The sequence below is a fragment of the Poecilia formosa genome, unplaced genomic scaffold (genome assembly GCF_000485575.1).
Source record: "Poecilia formosa unplaced genomic scaffold, Poecilia_formosa-5.1.2 Scaffold132, whole genome shotgun sequence".
NCBI lineage: Eukaryota > Metazoa > Chordata > Actinopteri > Cyprinodontiformes > Poeciliidae > Poecilia > Poecilia formosa.
This window is the reverse complement of record NW_006800071.1, coordinates 1,502,193-1,520,627: the sequence shown is the minus strand read 5'-3', so window position 1 is coordinate 1,520,627 and position 18,435 is coordinate 1,502,193. Positions and strand designations below refer to the sequence as shown.

Sequence of the window (18,435 nt, the reverse complement as noted above, 5' to 3'; positions counted from 1 at the left end):
TTCAGTTTTTGCATGTTTTTATTCTTCCATTTGGATCTCACTGTTTCTAAAATCAAGCCAAACACTTTAAAAAAAAGCACACAAAGCCGTTATTTGCAGCGAGTTAATGTTTTGTGGTGTCTAGAAAATAAACCTGCCAATTATTGGGTCACACTGCACTGTTACTTTGCAACCCCAGTGAGCCCAGGCTGTAACCTAGCAACCCAAGCAGAGTTCCAGCATGTTTGATCAGCTGGTTTTACTGCTGTGTGTGCTATACAATGGCTGCTGGAAAAGACAAGTGTTTTGTTGTTGACTTACCATCTAGAAACCAGTTTCTGCATCCTTGTTGATTGGGCAAGAGCCTCCACATCTGCTTTTCAATGATGTTTGTGTGTATAACTGCATATTTGGATTTAAAGTGACAAGCGGCCCTAAAACAGTTCAACATTGGCAGAACTGACAAAAATAAATAAATAATTATATATATAAATTTAGCTAAATGTAATTAAAATCTCATTATCTCATTATCTAAGAATGATTTTGTCCAAAAATGAAAAATGTGATGAATTTCTTTTCTATGACCCATAGACCTATCCTAACTCATTCAAAGAAGCATAATAGATCACCTAGATCACCTAAAGGACCAGTATTATGTCAGACTAGACATAGACTTTTTTTAGCTTTACATTGTGTTATAATGTTATTTCCTCATCAAAAACATACCAGGAGTGTTGATTTGATTTTTTCATGCATGTTTGAGAAATCCCCTAATCTCCATGGCAACCATTCAGCTGTGCAAAACGTCTGGGAGGACCTACCCACGCCTTTGAAACACAGCTTCTCCTCTGAACTGCAGTTTCCAAGCGTTTGCCTCACAGAGTAGCCCTCCCTGCGACTCCCTCACTCAAATCCTTCAGATTAGCCAGAAGCAATTAGCAAACACCTGGTGGAACTGTGAATTTGCTGAGTTCATTATATGAGATATTTCTTACTGCAACGCTGGTTAAATTGTTGTTTAAGAGTTAATAGAGGAGCCATGTTGCGATGACTTCCTGAAGGCAGGGACTCAGGAAGAGCAGGAGCTTCTTAAAAAGACAGAGGCTTTAAGCTATGAAGTCAGATTTCTCTTAAGTTGTATTTTCTATATAGAGCATTTTTATAACAACTAAAGATAACATATTCACTTGAGTGTGCCACAAAATGGCACTGTGTGGCTGGAAAATACATAAAACTGCCCCTTTAAGCTTAAAGTCTGGTACATTAAATGTCAACCTTTAGCTTTCTGTGTACTTTCTTATCAACCAGATGATTCTTCCAGGCACATGTGAGGTCAGGATAAACGGCAGTCAGTTGTTGGTGGGCTGTTGTTAGAAAGCGGAGAACAGAGGTAAGGAGTGTGAGGTGTGTGTGGAGGTGGCTCAGGTCAGGGCTGATCCCTTAAAGATAATCTCCCTATCAAGGGATTTGTTTTTCTCAATTGCACCAGGGCCTCTTAGTCTGGTTTAGAGGTCAGTTCCTGCACATGCAAAGGCATCCAAATCTGCCTTTTGGCAAATTTTGTGCGGTGCCAGGTATTGTGTGAAGCTGGTGGGAGGGAACAAATTCAGCTGTAAACACAGCTGAAACATCAACAGCGGGGGTGATCAGGCCTAAAGTTCATCCACGCTACCAAAACCCAAGGATTTGCTTGTGTAACAAAACCAGTTTAAGAAGTGTCACTTTGAAGTGGTCCACAAAGGTGTCGAATGGAGTTTTCCTTGTGTGTATTTAGTGAGATCAAAACCGGTTACTGTGCTTGCTTTTGCTGTGATCACATAGCTTAGCTTCAGATGGGGGACGTGATCTAGGCCACTGAGCTGATATCTCATGTTCTTTCATGTGTTAAACATGTTGTGTTTATCACCCGCCTCTTGTTTGCATTGTTTCTCGATTTCCCATGTCTGAAAAGCAACTTGATGCCTGACTAAGTATTTCTCAGCGTGTCAGCTTTGTTCCACGTTGTATTACAGCTGGCTTTGTTTAGTAGATCAAATGATCTTGAAAACTTGCTTCTAAACCAGGAAAGTTGAGCTCTTGAGGAATTTTTTTGTAGAAGCTGTTGTTTTGTTTCACTTCAGTCAGTCAAAAAGACACTGCATGGATTTATTGTGGACTGTTTGAACCTGTTCTGAGTTTTCATTTATTGAACAATTTTGGCTTATGTCTTTCAGGATTCAAAATTTATTTAAATAAATCTGTAAAGAGTCAAATTAACTCTGGAAGAGATCCACAACTCATTGAGGAGAATCCTTTGACAGAACTCTTATAATCGTAATCAATAAATTAGAATATTATTGAAAAATTCATTTATTTCAGATGTAGTTAATTAAGTGAAACATATTAGTTCCACGCAGACTGATGTTTTCCTGGTTTTCTACGTAGTTATTGAAAAAAATGACATGTTCGTTTAGAATATTACATCAGACCAATAAAAACATGTTTAAAAGGCAGAAATAGACTAAATGAAAATTATATATTATGCCTGCTTAAAGGTTCTTTTCAAAAAATACTTTTGAGGATTGATTCTCAGTAGTGGACATATTCTAGTTTATTAATTATTATGATTTATTTCAGAAATGTCTTATAAAAATGGAGAAACTGGTGCAAGCTGGAAACAAATTATTTTATTTAATTATATTTAGTATAAAAAACAATATTTACTCAGTGCTGAACAATTAAAAAGTTCAATGGAACATCAAAAATCTGGAGTTTGTCCAAATTTTAATTCTGACAGTTTTAAGGAAAACCTTTTGGCAGTTATTTTGATTTTAAGTTGGAACTGTAGTTTTTAAACTGGGTGTAGATACTAAATTAGCCATTGGAACATTTTTTAAACAAATATTACTGAATAACTAAATAGATAAATGAATTATCATAATTCAGTTTTTATTCAATTTTATCCAAATTACAATTTTGACAATGAAACCCTAAAAATCTGATTTTAAATTAGCTTTTTTCTTATTAAAACCTTTTTTTTCTTGTAATTTTAGGACATTCTTCTGGTAAAATTCTGTTTTTATTCTGCTAATATTACGACAACATTCTTGTAATTAAACAAAAATGATTATATCCTCCCCCAGATACTCTGAGGCGAGGGTGTGATAATTTCAATGCAAGGTTGAATTAAAAACCACTTGTATTTGTTTTTTCAGAAAAGAAAACAAAGTAGAAAATAATTTATGAAAATTGCGTCTTGTGTGAAAAAAAATGTTGATTTTATATTCATGCCATATCGCCCATTTGTCAAATATTCTAACAGTTGCACCCATAATGCTCAACATAATGGTGGGCGATTAAAACAGGACAAGTCCTTTACTTTCATTTTATTGTATATAGTTATTATTTCCACCAACACAGACTCAGTTAAGTTCCTACGTGGAAAGTATGAATGGAGCATTTGGCACGCAGTTGCGTCTTGAGCCTAAATTTACACTGTTTGGATGCGATCGGTTCCTCTGCCCTTGGCAGGCACAAATTAAGGTTGCTCCCATCCCTGATGATCCTCCCCACCCCGTAATAACATCCTGCCACGTCTCCCACAGATTTATGCTCGCCAGTTTTAAAGCACGGCCAAAATATCGCAGGTGATTAATTTTATTCATTTTGTATGACAGTACATAATTTATGTCAAAATGTGACTCAGCTAGTTAGAAAGTGATGAGTTGTACTCCTGTTGGCCTTAATTATTTAATTCAGCTGCAGCTGCTCCATAGAAAGAGGTAACACAGAGCAGCAGAGACAGGCAGGCAGTGGATGTTTATGTTCAGACATGCTGGGACCAAACTGGGTACTGTGTAGCTCAGAATCAAACTGTAGTTAGTTTCTATCAGCGCATATACTGAGCCTGCATGAACTTCTTAAAGGAGTGTGTGTGTGTGTATTTAGCTTGTCTCCTTTCTTTGTTTACAGTCAAAGCAGGAGATTTATAGGGGAAAGGTAATCTTGATTGGCCAATATAAGGGAAGGTCACTCAAAGTTTGCAAGCGAAAGCGTGGGAGGGGAAATGAAAAAAAAAAACCTTGCACAGAAAATGCTTGATTTATTAGACATGCAACATCTTAAGGTTATAGTTTTTTTAATCAGCCCAGATTATACTGTAACCCTAATACAAGTGTAAAACAAGCCATGCAAAGAGGAAATCTCATATTTCTCTATGCTCAGGTACAGTGCCCAATGCCAGGGTCACCTTCGCTAGGAAAAATAAATCCCCTGTGGCTCTCTTACACTACCCATAAGACCTCTCTCCCTTTGAGAGGTGGTGAGTGGGTGTCAACCTACTGTTTATACTGTCTGCTCATGGTTATGTAAGCCATTTTGTCCTCTTTCAAACTAATCTACCTTTACCTTTCCAACATGCCAAGTTGTGTGTTACGTAAATATTCTTTGAAACGGGTCTAGCATAAGGTTTCTCAGTGTGCCAGGAGTGTGTATTACATAAAAATTGCAGGGCAGACCGTGGAGAAGTTGTGTGTTTGTGTGTGTTTTCCTGTCAGAGTCAAGGATGCTTTTCTTTCATGAAGGGCTGGTTCTGGGAGGTTGTGGCGCCTAATCTGAACTATCCCAGCTATAACAGCCTCTACAGTGAGGGAGTCGGTGTGTCTGCCCGAACACACACACACGCACGCACACACACACGCACGCACACGCACACATTTATCTTTACAGTGGGCGGCTGGCTCTGCAGCAGTGCAAACAAAGCACTGAACATGTGCAAGCAAGCATGTGTGTGTGTCAGGCAGTGTTACATGCATGATGAGGACATTGTTTTTCATGACAACAGAGCTCTCTGTACAGTTCAGCTGCTTGTTTACTGACGCCGCCATGCTAATGTACTTATTTGGGTCACACGCTTCTTTTTTAACTATGACAAATTTTATAGTCAATTCGCTACGTGTATTCACTCGGAATGATATTATCCTAATAAATTCAGCGACCTCCCTGCTCATCAGCAACCCTTAAAGCGAATTAATCTTTAGCTACAGCTACATTTGTTCACACTGAAAAAATTAGGAAAGTCTGCCCTTTATTTTGGGTACATTTATTCAGTGTACAATAAGAACTCATTAAGTAACAACAATATTACCAGTAACACACTTATTAGCACTCCTTAACGAGCCCTAAAAATTAAATGTTGTTGAAGCATTTCATTATTTCATTCTTAACTTCTATTAAGTTCATCAGAGTTTCCAGGAACCTTTATTTAGTCATCCAGGATTCTTTGGCAACAAATATGACCTGTTTAGCCATTATTCAAAATAGGAAAGACAAAAAACATCACATTCAACTCTAAGGCAGCTGTCTTTTGATGGTTTTCAATCTGAAAATGTCTGCATGACAACAATACTATAGGCATTTTTGTTTTACCTGTTTGGGATAATTAAATCATGGACATATGAACAAAAATATAAAACAGATTCTACATTTAAATTGACAAAAAGGTCATTTTAATGATAGACGATATGAAAACATTTAATATTAATAAACGTATCTGCAACACAAAGCTGCAATAACCTGTAATGCTTGTTTTCAGAAAACAAAAATAATAAACACATGGTCAATTAAAACATTTCCTTTCTGGCTTGGTCTGCTTATCAGGAAAAAAGGGTCAAAGCAATTAAAGCAAAAGCAAACCATTTCTAAAATAGGTTCACTTTTGCTTTAATTGTTTTTATTATGCAGACATATTTTGTCTTGATTTTTGAGAAGCAAAACTCTGTGCCTGGCGGTGAAACTGGACACTTTTGCTCTGAGACATCTCAGATTGTCAGCTTAATTAAAGCTTTCCATATCTACAGTCAGAGCAAAAACTGAAAAGTCTCCAAATGACATCAATTCCTTAGAGAACTGCACTGCAGGTTGTATAAATCAGATTTTTGTAAATCAGGCAAAGGAAAGCATCTTTTTTGTTTGTTTGTTTTTGCTGTCTTACCATCACAAATGTAAATATCTGTGCTTTTGTTTTGTAGCAGAAGTGCCCGGTAGTGGATCTGTGATGCTGTGGGCCTGTTTCTCTAATAAAAAAATCAGGTGTGCTCTGCTAGAAAACTAAAAAATAGGGAGTTTCAACAGGCTCATTAAACCTTATGGATGAATTAACACAGAAAGGCTTCATTAAAAGATAATAGAAAGAAAAGCGTTTTTCTCTTTATTTAGTGAAAAATGCTAAAAGAGAATACTAAGTGCTTCTTTGTTGGTCAGAGGTATTAGCAGCAGGGATACAAAAAGTTACACCACACTTACCTCCAAAAAGTAAAACAATTGTCCTGTTCCGATTCAATGGACTCAATTCAAAGTTGGATATTTCAGCTGATGCAATAAAATATTAATACATTTAATAGCTTTCATTTTTTTAACCAGGGTTGTTTAATGATGATCTTTTTGCTCTGTTTTGCTTCTTGCTTTCCCTGCGCTGCTGCAAGACAGCACAGACATTTGAGCCATTTAAAGAATGCCCCCAGTGTGACATCTGAATTGCTTCTACAAAGACATGAGAGCAGTTTAAGCCCAAACATCTGTCCAAAGTTTTTCGTCCTCACAAATTTCCTTTTAACTTTTGATAATTCAATCATATTTCCCCTAAGCGGATAAGCAGTAAAAGCTGGTGTAAAAGAGAGGGGAGATTAAAACAGCTGCTTGTAAATTTGGGTGAATATAAACAGCCGTTTGTGTACTCATCTGCACCCTCTTGGGAAATAAACAGTAACTAAATCAGTTGTTAGCTTTTGTGTGTTATCTCTAAAGATGAAAGGACACTGAAAACAATGAAACTGCTGCCCTGGGGTTTTCTGTGTGAAGAGAGAGAGAGAGAGAAAAAAGCAGCAGGAGCAAAGACGGAGGCCTCTTTGATCTGTGTAGTTAGTCTCAGTGAATAAGTCTTAGACCGTACCCAGAAATAGAGGAGAGCAGTCCAGAAAAAAAGACGTCAAACACTTTGTGCATTGAACTGGCCACAACTGAGTGCAGAATATTACCTGGTGGATATTTTGTGGGTTGCACTGTGGAGCAGCAAGAAAATCTGAAGGTTTGAATCCCGGCCTGGGCTCTTTGCTTATGGAGTTTGTATATTTTCCCCAATTAAATTCAACTTATGTATATAGCGCCAATTCACAAGTGATAAAAAAAGTAGAATAATAAAATTAGTTTAAAATGTTTCATTCCAAGGAAAGCCTGTTGATAACAAATATTGCTGGATGATAAACTGTCCCAGTAATTATTGTGATAAATGATTACATTGTCAATTTGAGATAATTTTTAAGTAGCGTAGTGAAAAAGGGCATAATATTGCAACATCTCCTACTCAACAGCCAATAAACTTTAAGTTTGTACAGAACATTTAACAGTGGAACTGGAAGAGACTTGAAATATCCAAAATAAAAACATGACAATCAAAAGCAATAAATAAATCAGAAATAAAATTAACACTTACAGCTGAAATCATGAATAAATTGGAGAAGTTTCTGCAAACAAAACTGACCATCAAAAAATATTAATCATCAGACAGCAATTTATCTAGCGAAGAATGAAAGTGCTTGACTTTACAGCAATCCCTTATACAGAGCATGCATGTGGCAACAGGAGGTAGGAAAAACTTTAACAAGAAGAAACTTCCAGCAGAACCAAAACCTGGCTCAGTACAAGCAGCCATCTGCCATGACCAACTGGAGGTCTGAGAAAACAGAGCAGATACACAACAAAGAAACAGATTAACTGATGTAGGATTATTTTCAATGTTCATTAAAGTAAAAAGTTAAAGCAGGAGAGAGAGAACAATTAGTTGATGGCAGCATTATGTTAGCCAATGCTCTCCTCTAGGAAGGTATCACAGCTACGCCAGACCAGAGACAATGGAGAGGCAAAACTGAGAGAGAACAAAAAGTTAATAGCTGAAATAACAGAAATGAAAACAAATTTTAAAGTAGTAGAAAAAGAAAATGAGAAGTGGTCAGTTTGTTCTCCTGTAGCCTAAATCTGTAGCAGCATAACTACAGAAATAGCCCTGGATAGCCTAAACCTCGTCTTAAAAGTAAACAGGACGTTTTCCTCCTGGACTGAAACGGGGAGCTGGTTCCACAGAAGAGCATCTTTATAACTAAAGGATTCCACTTCTGGAAATTCTAGGAACCGCCAGTAAACCTGCAGTCTGAGATCGAAGTTTCTTTTAGGAACAATCAGCTCTCTGATGTATGGTGGAGCTGATTATTAAAGGATTTATGTATGAGATGAAAAATTTCAAATTCTCCTCTGGATTTAACAGGGAACCAATGAAGGGAAGCTAAAATATGAAAAATAGGAACTTCAGAATGATTCCTGCAGCATTTTCAATCAGCTAAAGGGTTTTAGCTGCATTTTGTGGCCTTCCTGACAGCAAACAATTACAGTCGTCTGGCCCTAAAGTAACAAACGCATGGACTAATTTTTCATCTGGGGGAGATTGTGTCATAAAGGATTCCTCAAAAATGAAGAACAGCCATTCTGACCATTCTCTCCATCAGTCATAAATGTTTTCAGTCAGAGGCTTCTATGGATCCGCTGTAGTACTAACCTCTACAGGAGATTCTTCGTGCCCATTGTCATCTACAACAACCCTTTTAAAAAATTGAATGAGTTACAACAGCACTTATGTTGGGATTAATGAAGCATTTTCGAATTGAAATGAATTGGAGGTAGTCACCAGTCCTCTGTAACTTTGTATACAGATAGTGTAGTGTTCTCTAATAATCTCTAATAATGTCACTGGTTTCTCTTTTATGACTTCTTATTCTTGTGTTTTTATGATTCTGAAATGTACATGTAATAAACTTGATTGATTGATTAACAAAATTTTGCTAAAGGTTTAGTATGGAATTGTTTCAACAAATACTTGCTGCAGCAAAAATATATCCTACATTTGGCACCACTCCTAAATATGTGTACAAAACTGTAACTGTAAATTAAATTAAAACTGTAAATGAACCGTTTATGGAAGCAGCAGTGACTTTGGAGAAGATCAACTTTTAATTTGAGAACATTTATTCAGTAAGAGAACAAAAATCCAATTTTAAGTCATTATTGTTTTTCACAATATCACTGGTGTCACAGTTATTGGGACGCCTGCTGTCAAAAAGTTTAGTCAAAAGCTCCTTTGGGTGTGTTCACATCTGTAGTTTGTTTACTTTGGTACAAATGAATTTATTAGTTTGTTAACCTGCAACATTTTTCGGAGGTTTGGGTTCTTCTCAAACAGATGTGTCTGCAGCAGGAGAACCAGATGTAAATACAGGAAGTAGATGCTGCGTTTCAAGCCAGTATTCCTTACAAAAAACACCATTGTTTATTAGCTTGCTTACATTGCTAATAAACAATGCAGCAATTTCTTTGTTAAACAATGCAGCAATGCATTATTTATTAGCAATGCAAACCTGGAGTACATCTAGTAGATGTGTCGGATTGAGATCGAATCACACCATAAACTTTAAACGGTCATTTTAATCCAAGTCCCTTTGTAATTCCAGGCTTTGTCTGATGTAGATTAAACGCCTTTACATGCTCTTTCATGTCTCATGCATGCATGAGATGCTGCCATATTTAAAACTTATTATGGAAATCTAAAGGAAGAGCATGTTGTGGAATGTCAAGTCATGCAACATTTGAAGTATTTGTATTTTAATGCACTTTTGTTCTAATTATCACATGGATCAAATTGGTCTTTTACTGCGCCAGGACTGGATATGTACTTTTGCCATGATGCTACCTCCTTTACATTTTGTTTTGTGTTTGGCCTGTCTTTGAATACAATTTCAATGCTCCATTGAAAGTGCCAATTGGTCATAGCTTACATAGTTTACATAAGTAATGAAAAAGTAGGTCAAGCTGTGAGTTTCACTTTCAGTTTGAAGCACTCAGTGTATCCAGTTAGTGTGATGCTGGCTTTCTTCATCTTTACCTCTGCAGAAAACCTTGTCAGGATTGATGTTAAATAATGTTCTTATTGGGTCACTTCTGCAGTATTTTAGTAACAGTTGTGCTGATTCTGTAGCTGTGGTGGTATACACGATGTGTAAGGGTCTAAATTAATGAGTGATCAATTCTCACTGGTATATTTTCAAATGTGTGAGAAGGTGATGCTGGTATAATGTTGTTCTACGTCAATGGAATAAAATATTTTTTAAAATCTCATCTGAGCAAAACAAACAGTTCAAGGTAAAATCAGTTTGAACAGTTTTGATGTTCAAACTTATGTCTTATACTTCTCAATGGGACTTTTACAGCATAATTTTAAAACATCAGTTATTTCTAAGCGAATTTTACCTAAATTATTCTCAGACGAAATGAAACTTAAATATAACATGGTTTTGTTTAGTTTTCTTCCTCAGAGAGGTTCTGTGATGCAGAGACCTAATAATCATGCCCTTTGTATATTTTTGAAGCTTTATTTTGATTTGGTGGCTTTCTTCAAATAAGTCACTTTTTAACAAGAATTTGTAATGGGGACTCATTTAGGAGACATTAAAACTATTTAAAAAATTTTATCCATGTTTTCCCCTTTGAATACCTTTTTAATTTGATGTTGTATGCTTAAAACTTTTTTTAAAGGTATAAAAAGTATAGGTATCCTGACTTTCAAACTGAACCCAATGATTCCTCTAGATTAAGAACTTTAAATTCTTGGGGCTTTTTTATTAATTTTCTGAAAGCAGAAATGTGTAGCTAACATCTTTGAGTCGATTACCACCGGATGTAAAGGGCTTGTTAGTGTGATGTAATATGATGTAGTTCATTTATGGTCTTCGATCTTTTTCTTAATTGTTTTTTTTTGTTCAGTGAACCATTAGTGGCCTCATATTAATTTGTACAGAGTTCAAAAGTCTAGCACAACACTGCTAATGTACAAGACTTTTTTTAAATTAACAAAACAAATAAAAACAAAGGTATGATATATCCAGTTGATAGGGTGAAATTGTAAAAGATGAAATTTTAGCAATAATTTTATGTCTTGGAGGTTCACAAGTAAAGAAAAGATTTTATAATCCAAAAATGTATTTTAGAGAATATTAAAAAAAAAAAAAATCAGTAAAGATCTTCAGTTTTAATGTCGACAGGAGGCTCTGATGCTAATTTTAGCTTTGTTAGTGACGAACCGTTAGCCAGCGTTGGGGTTCCCAAGACAAAGTGGCACCAGTTTATACAGTGCTTTACCACCTTTGATGAGACTTTTTAATATTTTGAGATCTTGTTCCACCTCTTTCTGTAGTTTGAGGTTTTTCATTTAGCAAAAAGAAAATAACTACTTTGTGACTGTTTGCTCACTTTAGTTTGGTTGCTTTTCGGCAGCTGTTCCTGGTGCACAGTCACTGCAGCCTGGCCTGTCTGCTCCGGTTTCATAAGCAGAAAGTGAATGACCTATATACTTCTCTGAGGGAGGGGAAGTCACCTTGCTGGTTGACCAGGAAACAGGCATGCGGCATGCAATGAGGTTTTAATGTGCGACACTATTAAAGGAGTTGAGCAGACACTTAATATGGTAGGCAGACTTTGAAACAGGCCTCGTTTTTTGCTGCTCTTGTTGTTGTTGGCTGGAAATCTTTCCAGGACTGCTTCTCTTGGCTTGTGTTGTCTCCTTCCTAACACCACTTTGTGTTGATGTGAGAAGGCCAACGTACAGAGAAGGATCCAGTGCATTAACATGCTGAAAAACACATCTTGACATGGACTGAATTTGCACACACAAACACTCACCTCAGGTGAAACCACGAGGCCCCGTGCCAGAAAGATCAAGCCAGACAAACACTCACCAGAGACTCCTCTAAGCGTCCTAACAAATTGAATGTGTGTGTAGACGGACAAGAGGGAATTAGATCAGTGGTCGTGATTGTATCTGAGTGTGCTGCTGCGGTACACCTTTCCAGCTCGTCCCCTGGAGGAAATGTGCGTGCAGGGAGCAGAGACAGAGAGAGGATGGGGAGAGAGAGCCGGGCAGCTGGTTTGATGGAGGCTGTACGGAGAATTTTAACCAGTCAATCACCTTGCATGTTATTGATTGGGATGGAAGAGAGGTAATTAGCACAGAAAAGAGGGAGAAGCTGAGGCCACTTTTGATGTTTTGATACAAAGTGTTCTCTCCTTGTACCCATCCACATGTTTGTGTGTTTTGTGTGTCAGCTTGATGGGAAATGCTTTACCTAAGATTAATCTATAACTTTATGGTTACAACAAACTATGAATACACAGAGCTCTTAAAGCTGCAGTGTGTAACTTTTACACAAATATGTAGTTTTCCATGACTGCATAGTTGTGAAGTTGGTAGCACTGTTGCGAAGTTCCTGGGTTCAAAGTCTGGGGTCTTTCTGCATGGAGTTTGCGTGTTCTCCCTGTGCATGCCTGGGTTCTCCTCCCGCAGAGCAAATACATGACCAAAACAGCAAACTCCGGTCTGCCTACAAACCTAGATGTTGGTTTGGTTGAAGTGAACACTGGCATGGTTCAAATGCACATATGAACGCCAAGTGGACTGGAAAATGATCCAAAAGTAGAAAGCGGACAATAGTTCAGGGAATTCTGGGTAAATTCAACCAAAACAAACATGCATGTCAAACGCTACCAGGAGAAATGATTTGTGGTCTTTTGCCTATGACAAAAGATAAATTTGCACTCAGTGAGGTTTTTGTGTTGTTTTCTTCAGTACTTCTTTGTTGCAGCACCAGTTTGACACGAGGCAATGTGAAAACGAACCGCGCCATTGAAATTTTAACAGATGTTGCAATTTTGATCCCCAATTGAAGGGAGTCTACTGGACTGTCGGGTGTGAAAACAAGTTTTTGTTGGATTCCTCCAGGTAAAGACTTTGTTTGCAATCCTGTTCATGATTTTCATGAAGAGGATTTTGTCGTGGAAAGAACGGTGTCTGGTTTGGGATCAACAGGATTTCATATTTGATTTTTGGAGCTGATGTGGTCACATGGCTGTCATGAAACCATTACCTTTTGCTTGCTCTGGAGTGTTTCGTGTTGAATGCAAAGCAGCTGGAATACGATTCATTTACTGATTACAAAGTTCTCAAATGGCAAAAGGTGAATTTCTCTCTCCTGTTCAAGAGTTAAACTCTGTCTCAAGAGAGGAGTTGAAGGACCTTGTCTTGTTTATGGCTGATTGTGGGATGGAGGAGGTGATAAAGAGATGAATCAGGGCTTTGCATGCTCTGTCTGTCTTGGTCTATCTGCTCAAAAAAAGAGTAAAGACAGAAAAGGAAGTTCTTAATTTTCCAGTCCGTTTGCATTTTGACCCTGACCTATAATCATAAGTCACACAGGGTGTCTGTGCATCCTTAAAAAGTCTTAAAATATCATAAATTCAATAGAAAATACGTAAGTTGGCTTCAAATATGTAACTCAGAGGTCTGGAATTTTTATATAGTCTGACTATTCAACCTATATTTCATGTATTTTTTTCTTGCAGGACTTCACTGTTAGAGAAAAGTTTGAATCACAGTCAGACTTCTTCATTACGAGGTGGTTGAGGCTACCGCTAACTGTTAATGAGCCTTTTCAAGCTAGCTTGCTAGTTTTTTATGTCTATCTTTGGTAAGTGCAGTTGGCTGGAAAATATTTCTTTGTCATCGCCTTATTTCTGTTCCCAAACCGTACAATGCGAAAAGCTTGTCACAACTTTATAAAATATGTTATTTTCTTTTGTATATTTCTGTTGGGTTACAGCTCTTATATTTCATATATAACAATCTTAAAAGGGTCTTAAAATTTTAATTTGTGCTGGTGAAATTTGCAGATACACATCATAGTATTCATGATCTAAAGAAGGAAGATCTCATATGAAAGTGACTGACAAAATGAGCTATTGCCATAGAACCAAACATTCACTGGACACTGATCTACACTCTAAGCACTGCTTCGTCTGCAACCTTGTCTTGAATCAGTAGGTGACCATGGAGAGAGTTTTCTGAAATATGCATGGATGTATCAAGCAACAAAATGTCAAAAAATGTTTACTTTATCTTCTCTGGCACATTATGTCAATAAAATATTTTGAGTTTCCAGAGACATTTCTGTATGAGGAGGATGAAGCTCTAAATCACCAGTAGATATTTTTCTACCTTCAGAAAACAGTCATCGTTTTTATAAATCACTGCTTGCTTTCAGGAACACTTTTGAAGACTACATCCTGTGATCACAGATAATTACTGCAGCCACAAAGTTACCTTGAAACTTTAATATCTGAAAAAGATCCAGAAAATCCTTCCCTGGTTATGAGCTTTTTACGGTTGGACTGAGGCCAAGTGAAAAACACTGTCCCATGGTTAGATGATTAAAAATGTGAATTTGTTTTTGAAAATTATGGTTTGACGTCCTCTCCAGCTAATGGGTGATGAACACGTGAGAAAGAATAATATATAGGGGTGCATTAGTGTCAGTGGTTGGAGATGTTATCTGTAAAAGCACCTTTAAAGCTGAATCACATACAGGTGTTACAGCAATTAGAGCATCTCATAATGCTGTCAGGTTTAGTTGTCTTCATTTTCCACAAATTCAGGTTCCTCTTGAAGGCTAAAGCTAATGGTTAGTCAGAGCACAGCCACTCTCAACCATTAACTAATTATTTTCCCTCTTCTTTTAACTTTTTACTTTCCACCAACAGGAATAATCCTGCATCAGTTCATTTGTTTCTCTTTGTGCATTTGCTCTGTTTTTTCAAACCCCAGTTGATTGTGATGGCTGCTCCTATTGAGCCATGTTCTGGTTCTGATGGATCCTTCCTGTTAAAGGGGAGGTTTTCCTCTCCACTGTCGCCACATGCATGCTCAGTATTAAGGATTACTAGAGACTCAACAACACTAACCAAGCGCTTGTGTATTGTTGCTACGTCCAGGAGCGAATAGTGCAAGTCAATGACTCGATGCAATCTGCTGGATTTCCTTAGATAGAACTTTTTCAACTTATAATTAAAAAAAAAAAAAACTTGAAAAAAAAAAAAAAAAAAATGACATAGCAAATGATGCTTTGTAGGAGACTTATTTATTTATTTTTTATAGAATTTGAACCGGGTAAGGCTAAAACTTTGCCACTTGAAGAATTCTCGGTAGAACAAATTTGCATGCAGAGATTTCTTTAAATTGCATCTTAATCGTAAAATGTGTATATATTTTATGTTCAGTTTTGAAATCATCACAGCTCTGAATACAATTTGCCTGTCTGTGAGTATATATACTCCAGTTAGTTAATCAATTACTGAATTAGTTGACAATTATTTCCATAATCGGTTGATCGCAATTAATCAGGTAATTTTTTCAGCCCTTGTTCTAACAGACTGTGTAACATAGTAACATAAGAATCAAATTAATAATTTATGAAAATATTAAAAAGGCTTCAAGAATCAGCAACTTTGATATTTGACACTCCATCACCATCTAGACATTTGTCTTATTTGGAGGAAATCCTCCCCAGATGTTAAAAATGCAGTCAGGACAAGGGATAAATGTTTTTAAAGTAAACGCAGCTATGGATCAGGAAATAATTCAACACATCCATCAGTTCAGTCACCTCTCTATTGTTTGTGAATGAGAAAGTAGAGCAGTCCTGCCATATCACAGAGAATGCTGTGCAATCTTTGATCTTTAATAATATTTCGTCTTTATTTTTTGTCCATTTTACAACATTTTTTTCCAGTAATTCACAGATTTCACTCTGAAAAAGGTGACAAGTGGTTCGGTTTAGGTTTGACATCCTGTTCTGTGTCTCGCTGCCTATTGAATTTAAATAATCTCCCCTATAATTCTGTCAGCGTCATCTCTGTAAGCCCAGTGGAGCTATAAATCAGAGGATCTCAAAGTCCCTTCTCTCTCTCCTCCTCTCTCTGTCAAGAGACATCTTTACGGCCTGCCACTTCGTGCTGCTGCTGTCGATTGAATTGTAAAAATTAAGGCAACAGTCAGTCAGGAATTGGTTGACATCTTTAATAAAGTCCTTCGTTAATGTATGCTCTAAAAACATTTTTCTGTGTGTCCTTTCAGCTCAGCACTCAGACAACCTTCCTCAACGGCCAAAGTGTGCCTGGTCTGTGGAGACGAAGCGTCCGGGTGTCACTACGGTGTGGTGACGTGTGGAAGCTGCAAAGTGTTCTTCAAAAGAGCCGTGGAAGGTAAACCTGGTTTCCATCTTTACACATATCATCACTGGATTGAGTCTTTTTTTGTTCGGTGTTGGTTCATTGAGAGAATTAAAAACAAAAATAAATAAAAAAATGTAATCAGAAAGTAATACCAATACTACTGTGATAAATTGATGTTGTAATTTTGAATATTTTAATTCAGATCACCTCAGAAGTACTAGTGCTGCTAATACACCTCATTTGCTTTTACCACTTCTCTTCAAATCTCTTGTTTGGGTTAGAGAGCTAAAGATGATTTGAACTTCTTTCTCTCTGCTCTTTGGTTTTGCTCTGCATCCATCAAGCTTCTGTTTCAACTCCTTTGGGATTTGGGGTCATAGGTCAGGTATTACCTGAGCTTTGGGGATGCTAATAAAATTATATAACATCATTTGTTGCACCATAACAAATGTCTGAAAGAATAAAAATCCTTTCAGCAGTACAGCATCCAAAATCAGAGTAAATATTTGTCCAAACTTGCTCTAAAAACATTTTTCAATCAAACAAATTATGATCAAAAGTCTAGAAAAGAACAAATCAGAATGAACCTAAGCTGCTCCAATAAGCTGCCACAATTAAAAAATAAGACAAAAAGCTTTCTAAATATATAAAATAACTAAGAGGATCTTGTTGGTAGAAACTCTAAGGAATATGGGAAATTGAATGATAATGTATTAGAAATTATTAAGCCAGTTTTGTTTGTACATTCATCTCCTTCATTCCAGGAGTTTCCGATCATTCATCACCACAGAAAACATTTAGGAAAATCTCTTGTGTTTAGTTATGTTTTGGCCTGATGTAAAAGCTGTGAGAGAGTATTTGAGCCATACTTATAAAAGAATCAAATTAAAATGAAATCAAATTACAAGAACGAAGTACAAAAATGAGAAGAACCAATTCATAAAATAAAAGTCATAAAATTAAAGGAAAGTCAACATTATGATTTATAAAACACTGAAATCAGAAAATTATGAGAATAAACTGTCGTGAGAATAAAGTCATAAATTACTCAACTATTACGAGACTAAAGTTGTAATATTATGACTATTGTCTTAATACTACAATATTTTTGTCATATCATTTTGACTTTATTCTCGTTATTTTATTTGTCATTTTCTTCACGTTAATCAATTGATCAGTCGATCAATCAACTAACTTTTTTATACCATTAGGCAAATTTGGTTGCAATGACAAGAGTCAGTCTTCTCGTCAAACAGGAAACTTTACATCAACAATAAATATAGATATAAATATAATATAAGAATTATCTGGTGGTCAATACTTCAAAAGATTAAAAACCTTAAAAAAACAAACAAATAAAAAAACTCTAAAACAGCTTCCTCATTAGAACAAGAGTGAAAATTTAAAATAAGCTAGAAATAAAATTATATTAAAACTACGCTAAATTGAATTTTGGTAGCTTATGGCAACAGGAACAAAAATGTTTTCATGTCACTCAGCTTTCTATCTGTGGCCTTAATACTCCGTTTGCTTATATCACTATTTTGATGTTAACTTATTTGTCTCTGCAGCCTTTGTCTGATCTGGGTTTACATTTGTTATTTGTTATTATATCACCATTTAAGTCTTTTGTCCAATGTTTGTGAGCAGCTGCTAAACTTGGCCCCACTCCCCGACTTCCTAATCTGCAGGCCTGCAAATAAAACTCTGCTTAGTGCCTTATACAGCCTTGGGCCAGTCCTTTCCCTTCAAACTAATGAGGTGAATATTTAAGAGGTTATTCAGATTTTTTAAGAGAGGTTCTGGAGAAAGCATGCTGTTTTATTCTCCCAAATTATTCCTAAAATAACCAAATATAAGCTTTTAATTTTGGGAGTGTGACCTGTTTTACACCAGCATAATGAAAAACGGGGAAACAATCAGTAGGGAACAGCTCTTAAGTTATATTTAGCTTGGGAAAAATATCAGCCACAGTCATAATGTGCTTTTCATGTTGCGCCTGCTGCCTGAGGCCTTGGCCTAACTCATTTAGATGAGTGTTTGAATGCAAAACACATTGAAAACCCCAGCGCTTGTGAGAAGGGGAGAAATGTGTTTCCTGCCAGCGCTTTGGGTGATCTCCTGACCACTGGAGGAATTGCAATAATTCTCAATGAAATCATGCCCTAATTTAATGATATTTACACATTTTCATTGCCGAGACTTGAAACCAGATTATGTGTCTGTGGTTATTAAATGAGACATGCCGTAGCTGCAGCTTCTAGGCTGCCAGGCAGATAGCTCATGGAAGATGTGAACGATACAGCGCGCTAGTCAGGT

The 18,435-nt window shown here is 36.6% G+C and overlaps 1 protein-coding gene and 1 long non-coding RNA gene across 2 annotated transcripts in view; one reads left to right on the top strand and one right to left on the bottom strand.

Moving 5' to 3' along the window:
- Nucleotides 1-1,691, bottom strand: part of LOC107837303 (uncharacterized) — a 12,908-nt gene extending 11,217 nt beyond the window's left edge. The window contains exon 1 of the long non-coding RNA XR_001663318.1: nucleotides 1,679-1,691. This is a non-coding gene — a long non-coding RNA (uncharacterized LOC107837303). The remainder of the gene's footprint in view (nucleotides 1-1,678) is intronic.
- The window catches only part of nr3c2 (nuclear receptor subfamily 3, group C, member 2), a 108,778-nt gene that overhangs the window by 39,437 nt on the left and 50,906 nt on the right, over nucleotides 1-18,435 (top strand). Inside the window, exon 3 of the mRNA XM_007562003.2 lies at nucleotides 16,019-16,146. Coding sequence (XP_007562065.1) covers nucleotides 16,019-16,146 — 128 coding nt within the window. The remainder of the gene's footprint in view (nucleotides 1-16,018; nucleotides 16,147-18,435) is intronic.